We start from the raw sequence: 15841 nt of genomic DNA, 5'->3' as shown, positions 1-15841 counted from the left end.
TTGTAAAAGCCAGAAAACATGTACTTTCTTACAGCCATGTGAAATACATTTTTTTAACACACTGAAACATATGTTGTATTATATGTAGATAATTGAACAAGACTGCCTGAATTAGATTTGCAGCTGTATGAAGCACACAAGCCCCCTCTTTTTTGCAATGCTTACCACTTATAGGTATTTAATAATCACTTGGTGGACGGGTCAATAATAGAGAACTGCCTATAGAGAGTATCATAAGTAATTGAGACATAGAGTCAAAAACAAAGTTTTTTGTTTGTTTTTTTTAATTTCTTTTTATTTCAGCATATTACAGGGGTTCAAATGTTTAAGTTACATATATTGCCCTTGCCCCACCTGAGTCAGAGCTTCAAGCATGTCCATTCCCCAGACAGAGTGCACCGCACCTATTAGGTGTGAATATACCCATCCACTCCTCCCCACTCCCATCTCCTCGACACCCAATGAATGTTATTTACTATATGTGCATTTAAGTGTTGATCAGTTAATACTGATTTGATGGTGAGTACATGTGGTGCTTGTTTTTCCATTCTTGTGATACTTCCCTTAGTAGAATGAGTTCCAGCTCTATTGAAGGTAATACAAGAGGTGTTAGATCACCATTGTTTTTTGTAGCTGAGTAGAACTCCATGGTTACGTATACCACATTTTATTAATCCACTCATGTATTGATGGGCACTTGAGTTGTTTCCACATCTTTGCAATTGTGAATTGTGCTGCTATAAACATTCTAGTGCAGATGTCTTTTTTATAGAATGTCTTTTGTTCTTTTGGGTAGATGCCCAGTAATGGGATTGCTGGATCAAATGGTAGTTCTACTTTTAGCTCTTCGAGGTATTTCCATATTGCTTTCCACAGAGGTTGTACTAGTTTGCAGTTGCACCAGCAGTGTATGATCGTATGAGTGTTCCTATCTCTCTGCATCCACACCAACATTTATTGTTTTGGGACTTTTTGATAAACTTCATTCTCACTGGAGATAAGTGATATCTCATTGTGGTTTTGATTTGCATTTCCCTGATGATTAGAGACGTTGAGCATTTTTTCACATGTTTGTTGGCCATTAGCCTATCTTCTAACGTCTGTATTACTAGCTCATCACCCAAGGCACTAAATAAAACCAATGTGAATTTTTTTAAAAAGTATCTACACTTTAATTCTAAATTTTTACCGACTAATCATCTTATGCAAAAATGAGAGATCAACAACAAAGGTGCAAAGGTAAAAGGTAAAAAAATTAGAACAATTGAAGATAGAGGACCAGAGAGTTACAGTTTTAATAGTTCTTGTGTTTAATGTTGCTTGCAAAATAGAACTCTCAAAAAATTTATTCATGTGATTATTGTATGTAAAATAACTGTAACAGTACTTAGCACATAGAATAAACATTTGAATTAACCATTTTTATCCACATTATAACATTTAGTTGCTTTATGTAATAATTACTTTTAAACTCTAGTTATTCTCCAAATAAGTAAAAATTAATATTGTGCATTACTTAGTTTGTAAATTATTAGCAACTTTTATTTTTTGCCTACATATTTGTGTCCAAAACTATTATCAATATCATAGGTCAGGAAGGAAAAAAATGAGGAAAAAAATTAAAGTCATCATTTTTCCTGAAAATTATTTAGAAAGAGTATTGAACTTAGAACCAGGAGACATATATGTAAATCTGACCTCAGCAACTGTTAATAAAGTTCACTTTTATAAATGAAGTCGTCAAACTTCAGTTACTCTAATGATTTTTCTAGATCTCAAATTCAATGATTAATTATCTATAACGATTTTCTCTACATATAATTTGATCCTGTGGCATTGTGGTAACCTTTGTATCTCAGAAATCTAAGGCGTGTACTCTAATATTCATACAGCAGAGTAGCATGCCATTAATTTATTATTGTACATTATAATAAAAGCACAGTGAGGCATCCAACAGAGTACACAGTAATACCTGCTAATTCTCAAGACTTTCATGGGAGAGATGGCTTCTAACTCTACCTTGAAGCATAAGAACAGGGAAAATAAACTAGAAGCAGAAGGAGCAAGTCAGGTTTATAGAAGAGTAAATTGCCCGTTTCAAATAGAATTGTGGAAACCTATAGAAACAGGCATACAACAAGGTAGCGAAAGAAGATTAGAGTGCAACTCTTGTTAGTGAGACTGCAAAAGTGATGAGTGTAGGCATCATGTTTTGTTTTGTTTTAATAAAAATGTTACATTTTCAAAATATGCTCTCCATTTATATGGTGGTGACTTGAAGCGTGTATTAAAATTGAGAGCAACTGAAGATAGAGGACCAGGAAGTTGCTGTTTTAATAGTTTTTGTATTTAGTATTGCTGGCAAAAAAGAACTCTCGAGAAATTTGTTCATGTGATTATTGTATATAAAACAACTATGACAGTGCTTAGCACAGAGGATTTTTAAAATAGTCATTTTATTGTTATTTTGTAGCCAGTTTATGAAAAAATTTAAAGCTGAGATGGTATAAATTTAAGTCATTTGAAGGTAATGTATAACTAATTCGAAAAGCTAATATATTAGGTCATTAAATATGAAATGTCTGATTTCAGATCAAAAGTGTAGTTTACTATATCTCAAACAAGAAGTAGTACAATTAATCAAAGTATGTGCCTAAACTATCTACACAGTTTTGCCATATTAAGGGTAGCTTGTTTATGTCAAGAGAGCGAGTGGCAATGAAATTGCAAGTCATTTTCCACAGCTTGTTGAGAATTGAAGATGTTCTTTGCAAGAAGTGGTCCAAAGCCTGGACAAAGTTGTAGTCAGGTGGTGCAAGGTCTGGTGAATATGGTGGATGACAGAGGGTTTCTAAGTCCAGCTTCTGTAGTTTGAGCAGCATTTGTTTTTTGCAGCACGTGGTCTTGCAAGAGGATTAGCCTGTTTCTAATGACCAATCTCAGCTGCTTAATCTTAAGCATCCTCATGATTTCATCCAATTGGTTGCAGTAGACATCCGCTGTCATCACCTGACCAGATTTCATTAAGCTGGAATGAATAATACCAGCCTGGACCACCAAATAGACACCATTAGCTTTTTTGGATGAATATTCTGTTTTGGACTATGTTTTTGCAGTTCATCTTTATTCATCCATTGTGCTGAATCCTTACAATTGTCAAAAAGAATCTATTTTTCGTCACATGTAACAATATGGTGTCGAAATGGTTTGCATTTATGTTGTGACAGCAAAGCTTCGAGATGATTTCTCTTCTGATGTTCATTAAATTCATGTGGTACCCATCTATCCAGTTTCTTTACCTTGCCAATTTGTTTCAAATGGTCCGATATTGTTGGAATAGTAATGTCAAATCTTGCTGCTAATTCATGCTTGGGATGAGATGAATTCGCTTCCACTACGGCTTTCAGCTCATCATTATCCCCTTTGGTCTCAGGTCACCTATGTGGCTCACTTTCAAAATTAGAATCACCAGAATGGAACTTCTCAAACCATCAACGTACTGTGCATTCATTAGCCACATCTTTCTCAAACACTTTGATGATATTTCAAGCTGTCTGCACTGCACTGGTTCCATGATGGAACTCATATTCAAAAATAGCACGAATTTTTGACTTATCCATAGTTTCACAAAAATTGCTCTAAAAAGAAATGTGAAAGATAATCACAAAGACTGAGGATGAAAGACTGAGGATGTACCTTCACAATAGGAAAAAAAAAATAAACCCAAAAAGGATCAAAGTGGAATGTCAGAGATATTAACAGTCAAACTTAGTACCTAAGGAAATAGGACATTTCATATTTAATGATGCAATATAACCTGATATATAATTTATATTGCTGCATTTGATTTTTCCTAGATATTTTTAATTACACTTACTCTTTTGAATTTTTGTTGCATTATTAAAAAACAAAATGTGTCTCAAATACTATGTATTGAGATACTTGCTTCTATGTGCCAGAACCATGCATAAATCAGGTATAGTAGGGCTAGACATACAAAAATAAGTAAAGGCAGAATATTTTAACTCTAGAAGGAGAACCAAAGGGATAAAGCTCTGATTAACTTACATATGTAGGGGCACTGTGATTCACAAAAGAAGGCAGGATACACTGTGCCTTAGAAGGCCAGAGAATTCACAGGAGAAACTTTACTTGGATCCTGAAGGGGGTAAATAGATTTACCTAACCAGGTGAGGGCGGAAGGTAGAAAGCATGAGGTGGGGTGGATAAAGAGCATTCTAATCTGAGACTATATATGGCATGTCATTGAGCTTGTTGGAAATAATCCTGTGTGTGTAAATATGTATTTGTATATTGTTTTATATATAGGGAAACATACATATACATACACTTAAACATACTATATTGGTGAATGAGCAAAAGATAAAACATGAGTGTGAAAAATATAAAGAGCCCAAATAACATGGATATTGAAAATCTCTAGGCAGGTATTAAGGAGGAAAATGACTGAAGTAGTATTTTTGCTCTTTTGATTTTGATTCATGCTTTGTCTGAATGAATTTCATTAGAAAGAAGTTGTTGCTATAGTTTCTTGAATGGGTGCTCTATTTCCTTAAACCTTGCATGTTTGAGAATGTCTGGTGATGCTTCTCTTATTTGAAAGACAAGCTGCTTGGTATAAAAGTATTGAGTCACAGGTATTTCACTTGGTTATTTGCACAAAATGGTTCTCTGATTTTGGGCAAATAATATTGTTTTGAACAAGTATGAGGCCCTGCTTTCTTCTCTTGTACATGACTTGTTTTTTGTGCATGGATTTCAAATATATTCTTTCTTTCTTTAATAAGTTTCATAATTGTTCCTTCTGTAAGATTAGGTTTTACTAGAAGATGGTGACCTTTTAATCTGTAAATTCAAGTCTATTTTTAAGTTTTATTTTCTTATCTATCTTTCATTTCTATCATCTTATTAATTTCATCTCTTTCAAGTAAAATTCATTATTATTATGACTTAGTTTGGAATTTTGGGAACCAGAATGAATTATGTTTCCCATGCTAATTCTTCTTCTTTTCTATATGCTTTATTTGCATTTTAGTGAACTTTTTTCCTCCTCCTGACAGTGAGGGAAAGAGTTGGAGGAGTTCACAGCTCATGATTGTTGTTTTGACTTTAAAACATACTCCATAATCTTTACTGTATTCTCTTCTGGGAACACGTGTCACTTCGTTTTCTTCACATTTTAATTGGTGTGATTGGTGTGTTTCTCATGAAGCCCTACCAGAGATACCCCGTGGAATAGTCTGGTGTTTACACCTTTCATTCCTGCCTTCACTCCATTTTATCTACAGTGGTATCTTTTGGTAGAAGGATAATACATACAATAAATATCCTGTGTGCATGTATGTGTGCATGTGTGTGTATGTATGTGGTTAGGACAGTACCAGGTAGGCATGTATTAGGTGTGATGATGAAAAGGATGATGACAATGATGATGATTTGCACTTTAGCTGTACCTCCACTCTTTAGAAACATTTTCCAACATTTCTAGAGTTTGTTTCTGTAATAATAAAAGAATTTGTGGATATAGTTTCTATGATTTGTTAACCCTTTTTTCAATAATTCTATCCTACCTGGAATATACAGACAGATGTGCTAGATCTCAGCATCTTTTATCAAACTGTTACAAGTTTCACTATATTTGATATATTCCCTTAATAATTTGATATTCCACTGGTGTTATTTTTCTCTTCATGTAATAAGTGTATTTTCCTCTCTTGTTCTTTTCTTTCTTTTTTGTCCATGAGATTCAAAGGAAAGAGATCAAGTAAAAATGCATTTACTCTGTCATCATTCACCAGTAGAAAGTATATTTGCTTTGTAGAAAGGTTACTCTGAAGGCAGTGCATAACATGGTTTGTTGGTGTAAACCTGGAGAGGAAGTTCTGTTAGAAGATAATTACTAATACTGTAGTCCAGGGAAGATATTATAGGGAGTTGAATTAAGATAGTGGCAGTGAGTATGTAAGCAAAAGTAAATATAGGACAAATTACTGTATTAACCACAACTGAAGTGATGGATCAGATCTGTGGGTGATGAAGAGGATCTGGTTTGCATGAATCTTTGTATGACTTGTATTTGTAATAAATTTAAAACATACAGAATGATGATGATGTCAGAAACGGAAAGAAGAAAAGGAAGTGAGTTCTGTTTAAGTCATGCAGGCTCTGAGATGTTTGTACAACATCTAAATAGAGGTTTCTAGTAAGTTTTTGTTTGGCCTTTGGAAGGAAAGTCATACATTTAAGATGTGTCAAAATACTGCTAGTGACGAAGGCCATCATCTTAGATAAGATTACACATCAAGTCATTATTATGTAAAAGAACCAAGTACAGAGCAAATAATATAAATATTTAAGAAGCTGTTAACTAAAATTAGATACATGATAGTGAGAGGTAACAAAACTTTTCAAAAGGTCAGTTCTTAGTATTTTCCAAAGTGTGCCCTTCTTAGAGGTCATATAGAGAAAAGCAGAAAGAGCCTGACCTTTGGTGTCAGATGGAAATGGATATCTCGACTCAACGTTATGCCAGCTCTGTGACCCTGGGATATTTCTGGTAACATATCTGAGTCTCACCAGAAAAATGGAAAATGAAAATTTCTACCTCACAGTGTTGTTGGGAGGCTTAAATGGATATATAATACTTAGAAATAATTTGGCAGTTTTGGGCACATAGTAAGTACTTGCATCCTCTTCTCCTTGCGTTTGTTTTTATTTCTATCATCCGATCTTTATTCGTGTGCTCTCCATAAGATGTTCTGCAACACTTTTTTCTGTTGCTTAAAGTCCTATACATTTTTTTACGGCTAGGTATTAAGGCCAAGCTTCTCCAAACGTTTTCCATTTCTCCTTGTGGCATAAGCTTTTCCCTTCTGTTAACTTCCTTAACTCTTGTTATCTTCTTTTTGTTGTTCTTGTTTATTTAGTTTTTGCTTCTCTGAGGGCATTTGTCTACCTTATACTCCACACACTTTTTAGCCAATGTCTATCCCATGGGTTACACATAGTACAGGCTGAATATGTGTTTGTTGAATTAGTAAATGAATGATCATTAAATGATAAAAAATCTAAATCATCAGATTACATTGTGAACAATTTACTTTCCATATGTACTTTTTACATTATAAGAAATGGAAAATAACTTAATATCATAGATAGTCCTGTTCTTGATGCTTCTGAAGCATGTTTGGGGGAAAATATATTGTCCCTCTTTGACAACATGGCCCAAGACGCCTGTGTATTGTGTGGGATCTAGAAGAATGGAAGCAGGGTTTGGGCTGGGATGGACCTTTACTTGTCCAAAGCTCACGTGCGGGCATCTCATGCTTTGATCAGGAAGAGTCTATACAAGTAAAAAAGCTGATTAGTCATATTAACTGTCAATAAGAAACATCTGGTAGAGGAGAGTCCTGTCGTAAATTCAGTGGGATAGAGACATTAGGAATCAGACCATCAGCAAATACAAAGAGATAAGTTGGAAGAAGAATTTGGAGAAATGTCCTAGGAAAAGGTGATATAGCTGCATTTTATAGACTGCAGTGGCAGGCTGGAGAGAGTAGTTGAGGTAAAAGTTAGTTTCAGACCAAGATGTATAAACTTGATGCATATTTTGAGTGTTTACTGATATTTAAGTTAGAAGATAAATTTTTCTAAGTATATTCAAACAATACTTACCAAACTTTGTAAATTGAGAGGATATATTCAGCATCACTAAATAAATAAAAGCATGTAGACATTCATTGGTATTGGTTCCATCTATGCAGTGACCAGATGCGTAGTAGAAATGGCAGGAATAGAGTTCACCGTCCACACGGTTTATCTTAGAGCAGTACTTGCCAAACATCTGCCTGTGGAAAGGTACTAACTTTCTGTGTGCTAAAGTTTTGAAAACTAGTCCTTGGTGAAATAAGGAAAATAAAGTGAAAGTAACATAAAATTTTCCACTATGTAAATTTATTCATCTCTAAAAATTATTCTTTGTTTATGTTTTTGCCCTTTCTATTTTATTAGTAAAATAAAATGCCTCCTTTTTTTTGAATGAAATGATAATGATAGCAAATAGCACCTGCTTTTTTTGTTTCATTCTTACAATGCAACAAAAAGTTGTAAAATTTTATTTCAGTGTCTATTTTGCTTTTGGAACATTTTTGGTTCATGAAATAAAAAAAAAATCTAGGAAGCACTGCAAATAGGATCTTAAATTTGTGGACCTTACTGAACTTTCTAATATTTACAAATAACTAGATGTGGTCACCACTTAGCCAAAATGTTTTGGCATCATGAAGACTCAGACTTTAAATACTTTAAATGGGATCTTTGACTGTTCTATGAAAAGGACAAAGTTCAAGTCATGGAAAAAGCACATAAGCCTAAAGCCACCATGAATACAGGCAATTCATTTGGGTCCAGCAACTGGTGGGGTCCTATTACCTTTCATGCTATAAAACTTAAGAGGGGAAAAAAGAGAGAGAGAGAAATGTAACGGAAGTCAGAAATATAAAGAACAGGGTGGATATTGTTTGGATTTGAAGGTCAAGTATACAGGAGTTCTCTATCCTACTATAAAAAGTCTCATTCTGGGCAGTCTCACATAGAAACCATTATTCATTTCATTGCCTTTTTGAGAATCTGACACAGTCATTGTAATATAATCATGTGTGTAAATCTGTGTTTATCCTAAAGATAATCAAAATACCACAGAAACCATACAGTTTTATTATAGAGAAGTGAATCATCATTTATAATTTTGATGTAAGTTTTCCCATCACTATCAGTAGATCCCAAATAATGTTCTGATAGTGATTGCTACCAATGTCTCGTATTTTTCTTCTTTTTTCAGATGATTCTACTTTAGAGATTATGATGAATTCAGGGGAAAAGGCAAATCTATTAATAAAATCCCATAAAGAAATAGAATAAAAATTATACTTGACTCATTATAAACAGTTATGATTCTTCTCCCATGATTATTTGGTAGTGTATTTTTATTATAGAAGCTATCAATTATAATTTCTTCTTTTGTGACATGTTATTACATTAATTATAAATCTATTCAATAGCCTTTTATATAAAAGTCTTGAGTTTCATGAGACCCTACTTTGTGAAACATCACAAGAGAATGCCATCAACTTATAATTGACAACATTGCTGCCTGAAACGATATGAATTGATGTTGCCACCTATATACTTAAGCTTATTGTCTACATTGTCTTACATCATGTAATAATGATAATAATTAGCACTTATTGAGCACTATTTTTCTGGTTTTATGATTAGTATGTCTTCCATTTTGTCATTAAGCAAATCGTAAAAATACTAAATCATGGTGAATCTGGAATAAACAGAATGCTAGTTTTGTTCCAGAATATGTAACTTATTAAAGAATGTTTGTTCTGAAATGGCATCTCTTCTTATAATCCTACATTTACTTCTCTTTATGGGTTGATGCAGCATGTAGAAGTTGAAGTAATGTCTCAACTGTAGAAAAACTAAATTATACCCAAAGAAAATTAATGCCTTTATAAGCTTTGATTTACTCAGAATCACTATAGTCAAATTGATTCTATAGAAATTTAGTTTTTTTTTTTAAAATAACTTTTGTTGTTTGACTGAATATGAGCATAGGCAAGATATGAGAATATAGAAAAATATTAAACATCTTACGCCACTGAATATTTACTTTGGTTCCAGTACCAGTTTATGTCATTGTAAGGTTTAACTAACAGAAACAGAAAAGAAACACCTAAGATTCTGCAGGAATAGATTCAAAGTTGAATTTATTTAATATCAATTGCAGCTGTCTACAGTTAGGAAAAACAAAATCATAAATTCAAATAAAGAAAAGAGAACACTGAAGAATCTGAGAAATAGATTTAGAGAAAAGGTGTCTGATTTTAACCCAGGTATTTTCACCTTGGAAAGTGATGAGATAACCTAAGCAATTCAGAATTTATATTGTTCACTGACATGAGGGTCTCCAAAAGACTCTCCTCTCAGTTATGAAGCAGTATAAAAAGTTCCTGTTAGAGAGGAACATCTGAAGATGAGACAAAATTAAGTACCTTTGAAAGCAGTGGAAAACAGCTGCTCACCCTTATGCCAGGAAAATATTGTCCTTTTGTAATGACATCAGTAACATTTTTAAAAGTGTAGTTTTTCACAGTGATTTCATATGCAAACCACCAAAGACTTCCCTAAGTTATTTGTTTGTAGAAACCAATAATTCTCACAAACCAATTTGTATTATTCAACCTGGAAGATATTAAATTGGATAAGTGTTTTCATTTTCTGGATTTATGAGATAGAAAGTCATTCCTTTAATTTTTTAAAATTGAGGATATATAAATTGGGAACAAAAAAGAATACATTATTGTTCTTAAAATATCATTACATTTAATATCATTATATTAATAAATCAAGGAACATGTTACTATTCTTATTTATCCCTTTACCATACAAAATTACTGATGTTAAGTTAGTGGACTTAGTAAGATATATAAAAAATTATTGTTTTCAGTCTATTCTATCTGGACCCTAGTTTATTAGATCCAGTCAAGAAGCTCAAACATACAAATATTTAACCTCCTTATACAAATAGGTAATTTTTAATTGAGTGCTTACTATGAAAATTATCATTCTAGGCTCTTCACATGCATTATCAAATTTCACCTTCCCAATACTGCTTTGAAGATATATTATTAATCCCATCTTCTATAAAACTAAGGCCCAGAGAGCTTAAGGAACTTGTCCTAGTTTGCATACCATTTGCACACCTAGTAAAGAAGTACTGTGATGATGTTCACATTCTAACTTATATAGCTGAATGATTCCAAAATTTATAGCTACAGTAGTTATTTCACTATAACCTCTTTCACTTGATGCTTAGAGATCCCTTACATAGTCCATGAGTTTCCAAGTAAAATCCACTCTTGTATTTCTCAAGTGACTCTTCCATTGATTAATATCTCTACGTAATTTCCTTGGTTTAGGCTGAGCTGGCTTTTCCTTTTTTTTTTTTTTTTATTCACCTGGCTACCTATACTTTGGCTTCTCTGATACCGAAGTAGAACTATAGGTTTTAGAATTGGAAGGAAAGATGAGGGTACCCATTTGATAAAGATATCTCCTTAAATGACCATTCAAGCAGCACTTGAACATATCCGATGTTATAGCCACTGCCTCTGGTGGCAGCCCTTTTCCATCCTCACACAGCTCAGCGTGCCTGAAATTTCAGTCTTACATTGACTCTGTGTAGCATGGTTCCTTTGCAATCATTTGGATGCTTGTGAAATGAATGCCACTTAAATTCAGATAACACATAGTGGATTATCTGTCTTTTGTCTCTGAAAACTAATAGCTCTCATTTATTTCAGCCATGACTCACATAAATAAAATGCTTTTTTAAAAATCTGTTTCTTTCTACCTCCCTTTCTTCTCTCCTTCCTCTTTCCCTTTCTTTTTTGGGGAAGGAAATGGGGATGAGTGAGGACAGCCCACTATTGTACCATTTCTCATGAAGAAATCAGAAAAGCATTGTTAACAATTTAACAATTTTGTGAATAGAATGGGTAAATATATAGAAAGATAAATATTCAATTTAATATTTGTTGACTTGGTAATATAAAAAGAAACCATGTGAGTTGTGGATGATGAACTATTAATTATATATTTCTTGAAGGAATGTTAATTCTGGTAGATAAGTCATTCATACAAATGATTGCAATAATTCACAGTGTGATGTAAGTAATAAGAGCAATTTCAAGCAAAATATAAAAGGAAGCTCTATGAGAATTTCTTGGAGGTTGCATTTGAACCAGCTCTAAGAGTAGATAATATTCTGTCAAGGTACCATGTAGTTGTAGGATTCAACAAAGGACAAAGAGTGGACGAGTACAGAGCATGTTTTCTTGCATAAGAGAGGATGTGAGGGGAAGAACTGGGGTAGGTTCTAAACTTGAATGGTAGTAACATGACCTTTTATGTAAGTTAAAGAGTGAATTTTATCCTTTGTTAAAATCATATTTTTGATGATAACATAAAGAAGGCAGTAGGAGAAATAGATAAAGCAAAGTGATCTATCACACAGCTAATATATGTTTCAGGGGTTAACAGTTGGGACAGAGGAAGGGGTCTACATTGCAGCTTTCTCTCCTTGGAAGGCACATTTTATACTTTGTGGATGCTGATGAAAGTCTCCTGCTAAATGTTCACTGGAGAATCTGAAGAAATGATTCAGGACATATAGTTTTGGAGAATCCTCATTTCTATCCTATAGAGAAATGGATATTTAAGAAGGCCCTTTATAAACAATTAGCTTTCTAACACAAAAGTGGGTTTACATTTGATGTTATTTTTAATCTGAAAATGTTTCTGTCACTTAAGGTATAAATAAGTCTAATGTGCAGTATTTACCTATTCATAGCAAAAGCAAATTGGAGAGCAAAAACAAGGGGAAAAATTGAGGTCATATGGTGAACAAGTTAATTGATGTTTTTATAAAAGGCTCAGGTCAGTTTCTCTATATATATCAGCTCCAAATACTTTAAAGGATTTAGATGGTGAAGTTAATGATTTAATGGCCAAAAATATGTATTCAAATTTTTCAATAAAAAGAGGTCTCAAACAACCTAAGGGATTAAACTGAATGTTTCTCCCAAACTCCTGGCTGTTGGTCACCATGCTTACCCTTCTAGCTAATGGTGGGGAACAAACAAAACCACTTTAAAAAGCCTTTGTAAGATTAAAGACATTTATATAAAATATTGATCATTCTAATCCATTACTACTTGCAAATAGATCCTGCCAGACCAGTTTGTGTAGACAAGTTATTTCTTTCCATTTCTTCTTTTAAGAATGTGCGTGCCATCTTGGTTGGGAAGGGGGAAGAGAAGATGGGCAAATTCACACCTAATGGGTACAGTGCACATTGTCTGAGTGAAGGACACACTTATAACTTTGACTCAAACTGTACAAAAGCAAATTATGTAACCAAAATGTATATTCCTCCATAATATTCTGAAAAAAATGCCATCTTGAGTATGAAATCAGCAAATGGGAATATAACTTCCATTTCAATGAAATGTAAAAATTTTGGTTCCGATATATTTCTTAGTACCATGAAGAATAAGCACTGATTGAAAACTATAGCATGCACTAGTCAGATTACCATGTATGAATAGTCAGTGCTCATGTAGGACTTCACATTAATACCCAATGTCTTGCTTTGTTCCCTTGCAGAAATGTTGGAATCCAACAATGTGATCACTTTCAATGGCTTGGCCAACAGCTCGAGTTATCATACCTTCCTTTTGGATGAGGAACGAAGTAGGCTGTATGTTGGAGCAAAGGATCACATATTTTCATTCAACCTGGTTAATATCAAGGATTTTCAAAAGGTATCTTTATTTCAATATATAAACTATGGTTGTTTTGAAGCTTCTAAAGTTAAATAGAATTGTCTAACTATTTAACAGCAAGACAACTGACAGAAAATTGTTTTGAATTAATATTTTATCTTTTTAGATGCAAATAAAAATAACAAGTCAATGTATACAGTAAACCATAAAAATTATCAAAAAAGAAATCACAGTATTTTCAATAATCATTATAAGATATACTACCTTCAGCTTATTTTTTCATAGTTATATCATTTTTCTGCATAAACATAAATACTTGGACTATCATAGAAATACATCATAATTGATTTCATGTACCATGTATATCTATGTATATAAATTTATATATTTCTCTATATTGCCAGCAAACACTGGGTTCATCAAGCCATTACCTACATGCCTAATTTGGCATGCCACTTGTGTTTGTAAATAAAGTTTTATTGGAGTACAAGCACTGTCATTCATTTACATATTGTCTATTTCTGCTTTCATGCTACAACAAGAAAGCTGAGTGGTTGCAACAGACATCATCTGGACCACAAAACCTAAAATATTTATTATCTAGCCTTTTAAACAAAAAGTTTGCCAAACGCTTATCTAGAAAATCAGGTTTTAAACCATCAGGTTTTTGCAAATGTGGTCATGTAGACAGCACAGGACACCAACTTTATCCTTATTCTCTATAGTGTTTCTGACTTATTTCATTAAAAAGCTATACAGTTTGAAAAATAAACACAGGGTGACAAATTAGTGGAAATTGTGCTACTAAGTCCACATGTACTCTAAGTCAACCATTTTTTTTCACAGACAATATTTCTAGTCATAGTTGTCTGAAGAACAAAGGTCTTCAGACAATAGCTTTCACAAGAGGAATAGTACAATATACATTTTGGAATATGTCCACTTCAGTATCTATATTAATTTTGTTTCATAACAGTGAAGGCTTTAAAATGGTGTCTCTCAGCACCTCATAAGCTATCACTGATTGGATGATCAATTTAAAAAAAAGTGACAATTTTAAAAACTATTTGTTCTGGTTGGAGAATATTGCTTATGAGATAAAATAAAGGTTTAAATTTAAAGCTGATTCATACCTTTAATAGAGCATAGCACTAAACCTAATACTTTTTCTTTTGTTCCATTACTCGAACAGTATAGATCTGACCATATGCATAAAATAAATGTGATTCATTATAGTCATATAAAATGGCAATGTATTTATGATATATTTCAGAATTGATATATGACAACCTAAAAAATCACCCTGGATATTTCTTTTTCTGATTTTTCGATTTGATTGACTTCTAAACCTCCTCAGATGATACCAATAAATGCTTAAGGTTATCTTTTGTCTAAGAAAACTGGTTATTTGTTTGTTTTTCTGAAATGATATAAATGTTGACCTTAGCATCTTTGAAAAGGTCATAAAATAAGCAGGTTTTTTTGTTTGTTTGTTTTACCAGAAGGAAACCATTCTTTTATAAAATGAATGCAAAACTCTGTTGACTAATGAATTTTATATATTCATTTTAGGAGATTATATCTGTTAAAATTGTTGATATTTATAATAATGTATTACTGTGAAATTCACATATATATTTATAGATAGATAGTATATGAGCACAGATGACCTCAGACTATATATTTAATTTATTTAACATTTTTCTGTGGAATAAATTTTTGAATTGATCAAGGTACTCAATTTTTTCTAAAACTGCCTAGAAACAAATTATAATATAAAAACCACTATTTTATAGCTGAGAAAAATCCTATAGCCATTTTTACACTCAGCATATATCATCATAAAAGTTGGTATCTTTTATCAACTAGACTTGTACTAAATATATTTTGAATTAATGAATTAATTAAAATATAAGGAACTTGCCCAATGTCATTGTGTTCTTGTTATAGCTCTTGCCCTTGAATTTAAAACCATTATTCTAATAAAAGAAGACATAGTTATAATTTTAAAACATCCTATTACAAAGAGATAATGTAATGTTATCACATTGTTTATAAGAATGAGCCCAATTTACTTAAGAATTTACATTTATTTATGTATATTTGGTATGTTTTAATGTTCTTTTTAGCGTATCAGCTTTTTCCTAAGCATCTATTATTGTCGTAAGCCCTGTAGGGGATGTTATGTCATAAATAATTCTTCTTGATGATCTTACAAGGTGACAGTAAAGGTAAGATGTGTGCTCTTAAAGGTAAATACTAGGCAAATTCCTATGAAAGGCAAAAACACATTTTCAGGTTTGGTAGAACCATAGAAAGACTCTTGACCTTGATAAAAGATTGTAATCTCTTTAAAGTATAAATTTTTATTATAATTAAAAATATAAAAATTTTAAAAATTAAAAAAGCATATGGAAAAGGGCCTGTCTTGAGTAGAAGCATAGAGGCATAAAGAAGAGAATGTG

General features: G+C 32.6%; 1 protein-coding gene across 1 annotated transcript in view; it reads left to right on the top strand.

Annotated features, from left to right (window-relative positions):
* The window catches only part of SEMA3A (semaphorin 3A), a 203286-nt gene that overhangs the window by 41356 nt on the left and 146089 nt on the right, over positions 1-15841 (top strand). Inside the window, exon 2 of the mRNA XM_045564699.1 lies at positions 13258-13415. Coding sequence (XP_045420655.1) covers positions 13258-13415 — 158 coding nt within the window. The remainder of the gene's footprint in view (positions 1-13257; positions 13416-15841) is intronic.

Source organism: Lemur catta, chromosome 11, assembly GCF_020740605.2.
Source record: "Lemur catta isolate mLemCat1 chromosome 11, mLemCat1.pri, whole genome shotgun sequence".
NCBI lineage: Eukaryota > Metazoa > Chordata > Mammalia > Primates > Lemuridae > Lemur > Lemur catta.
This window is presented reverse-complemented; position numbering and strand designations above follow the sequence as displayed.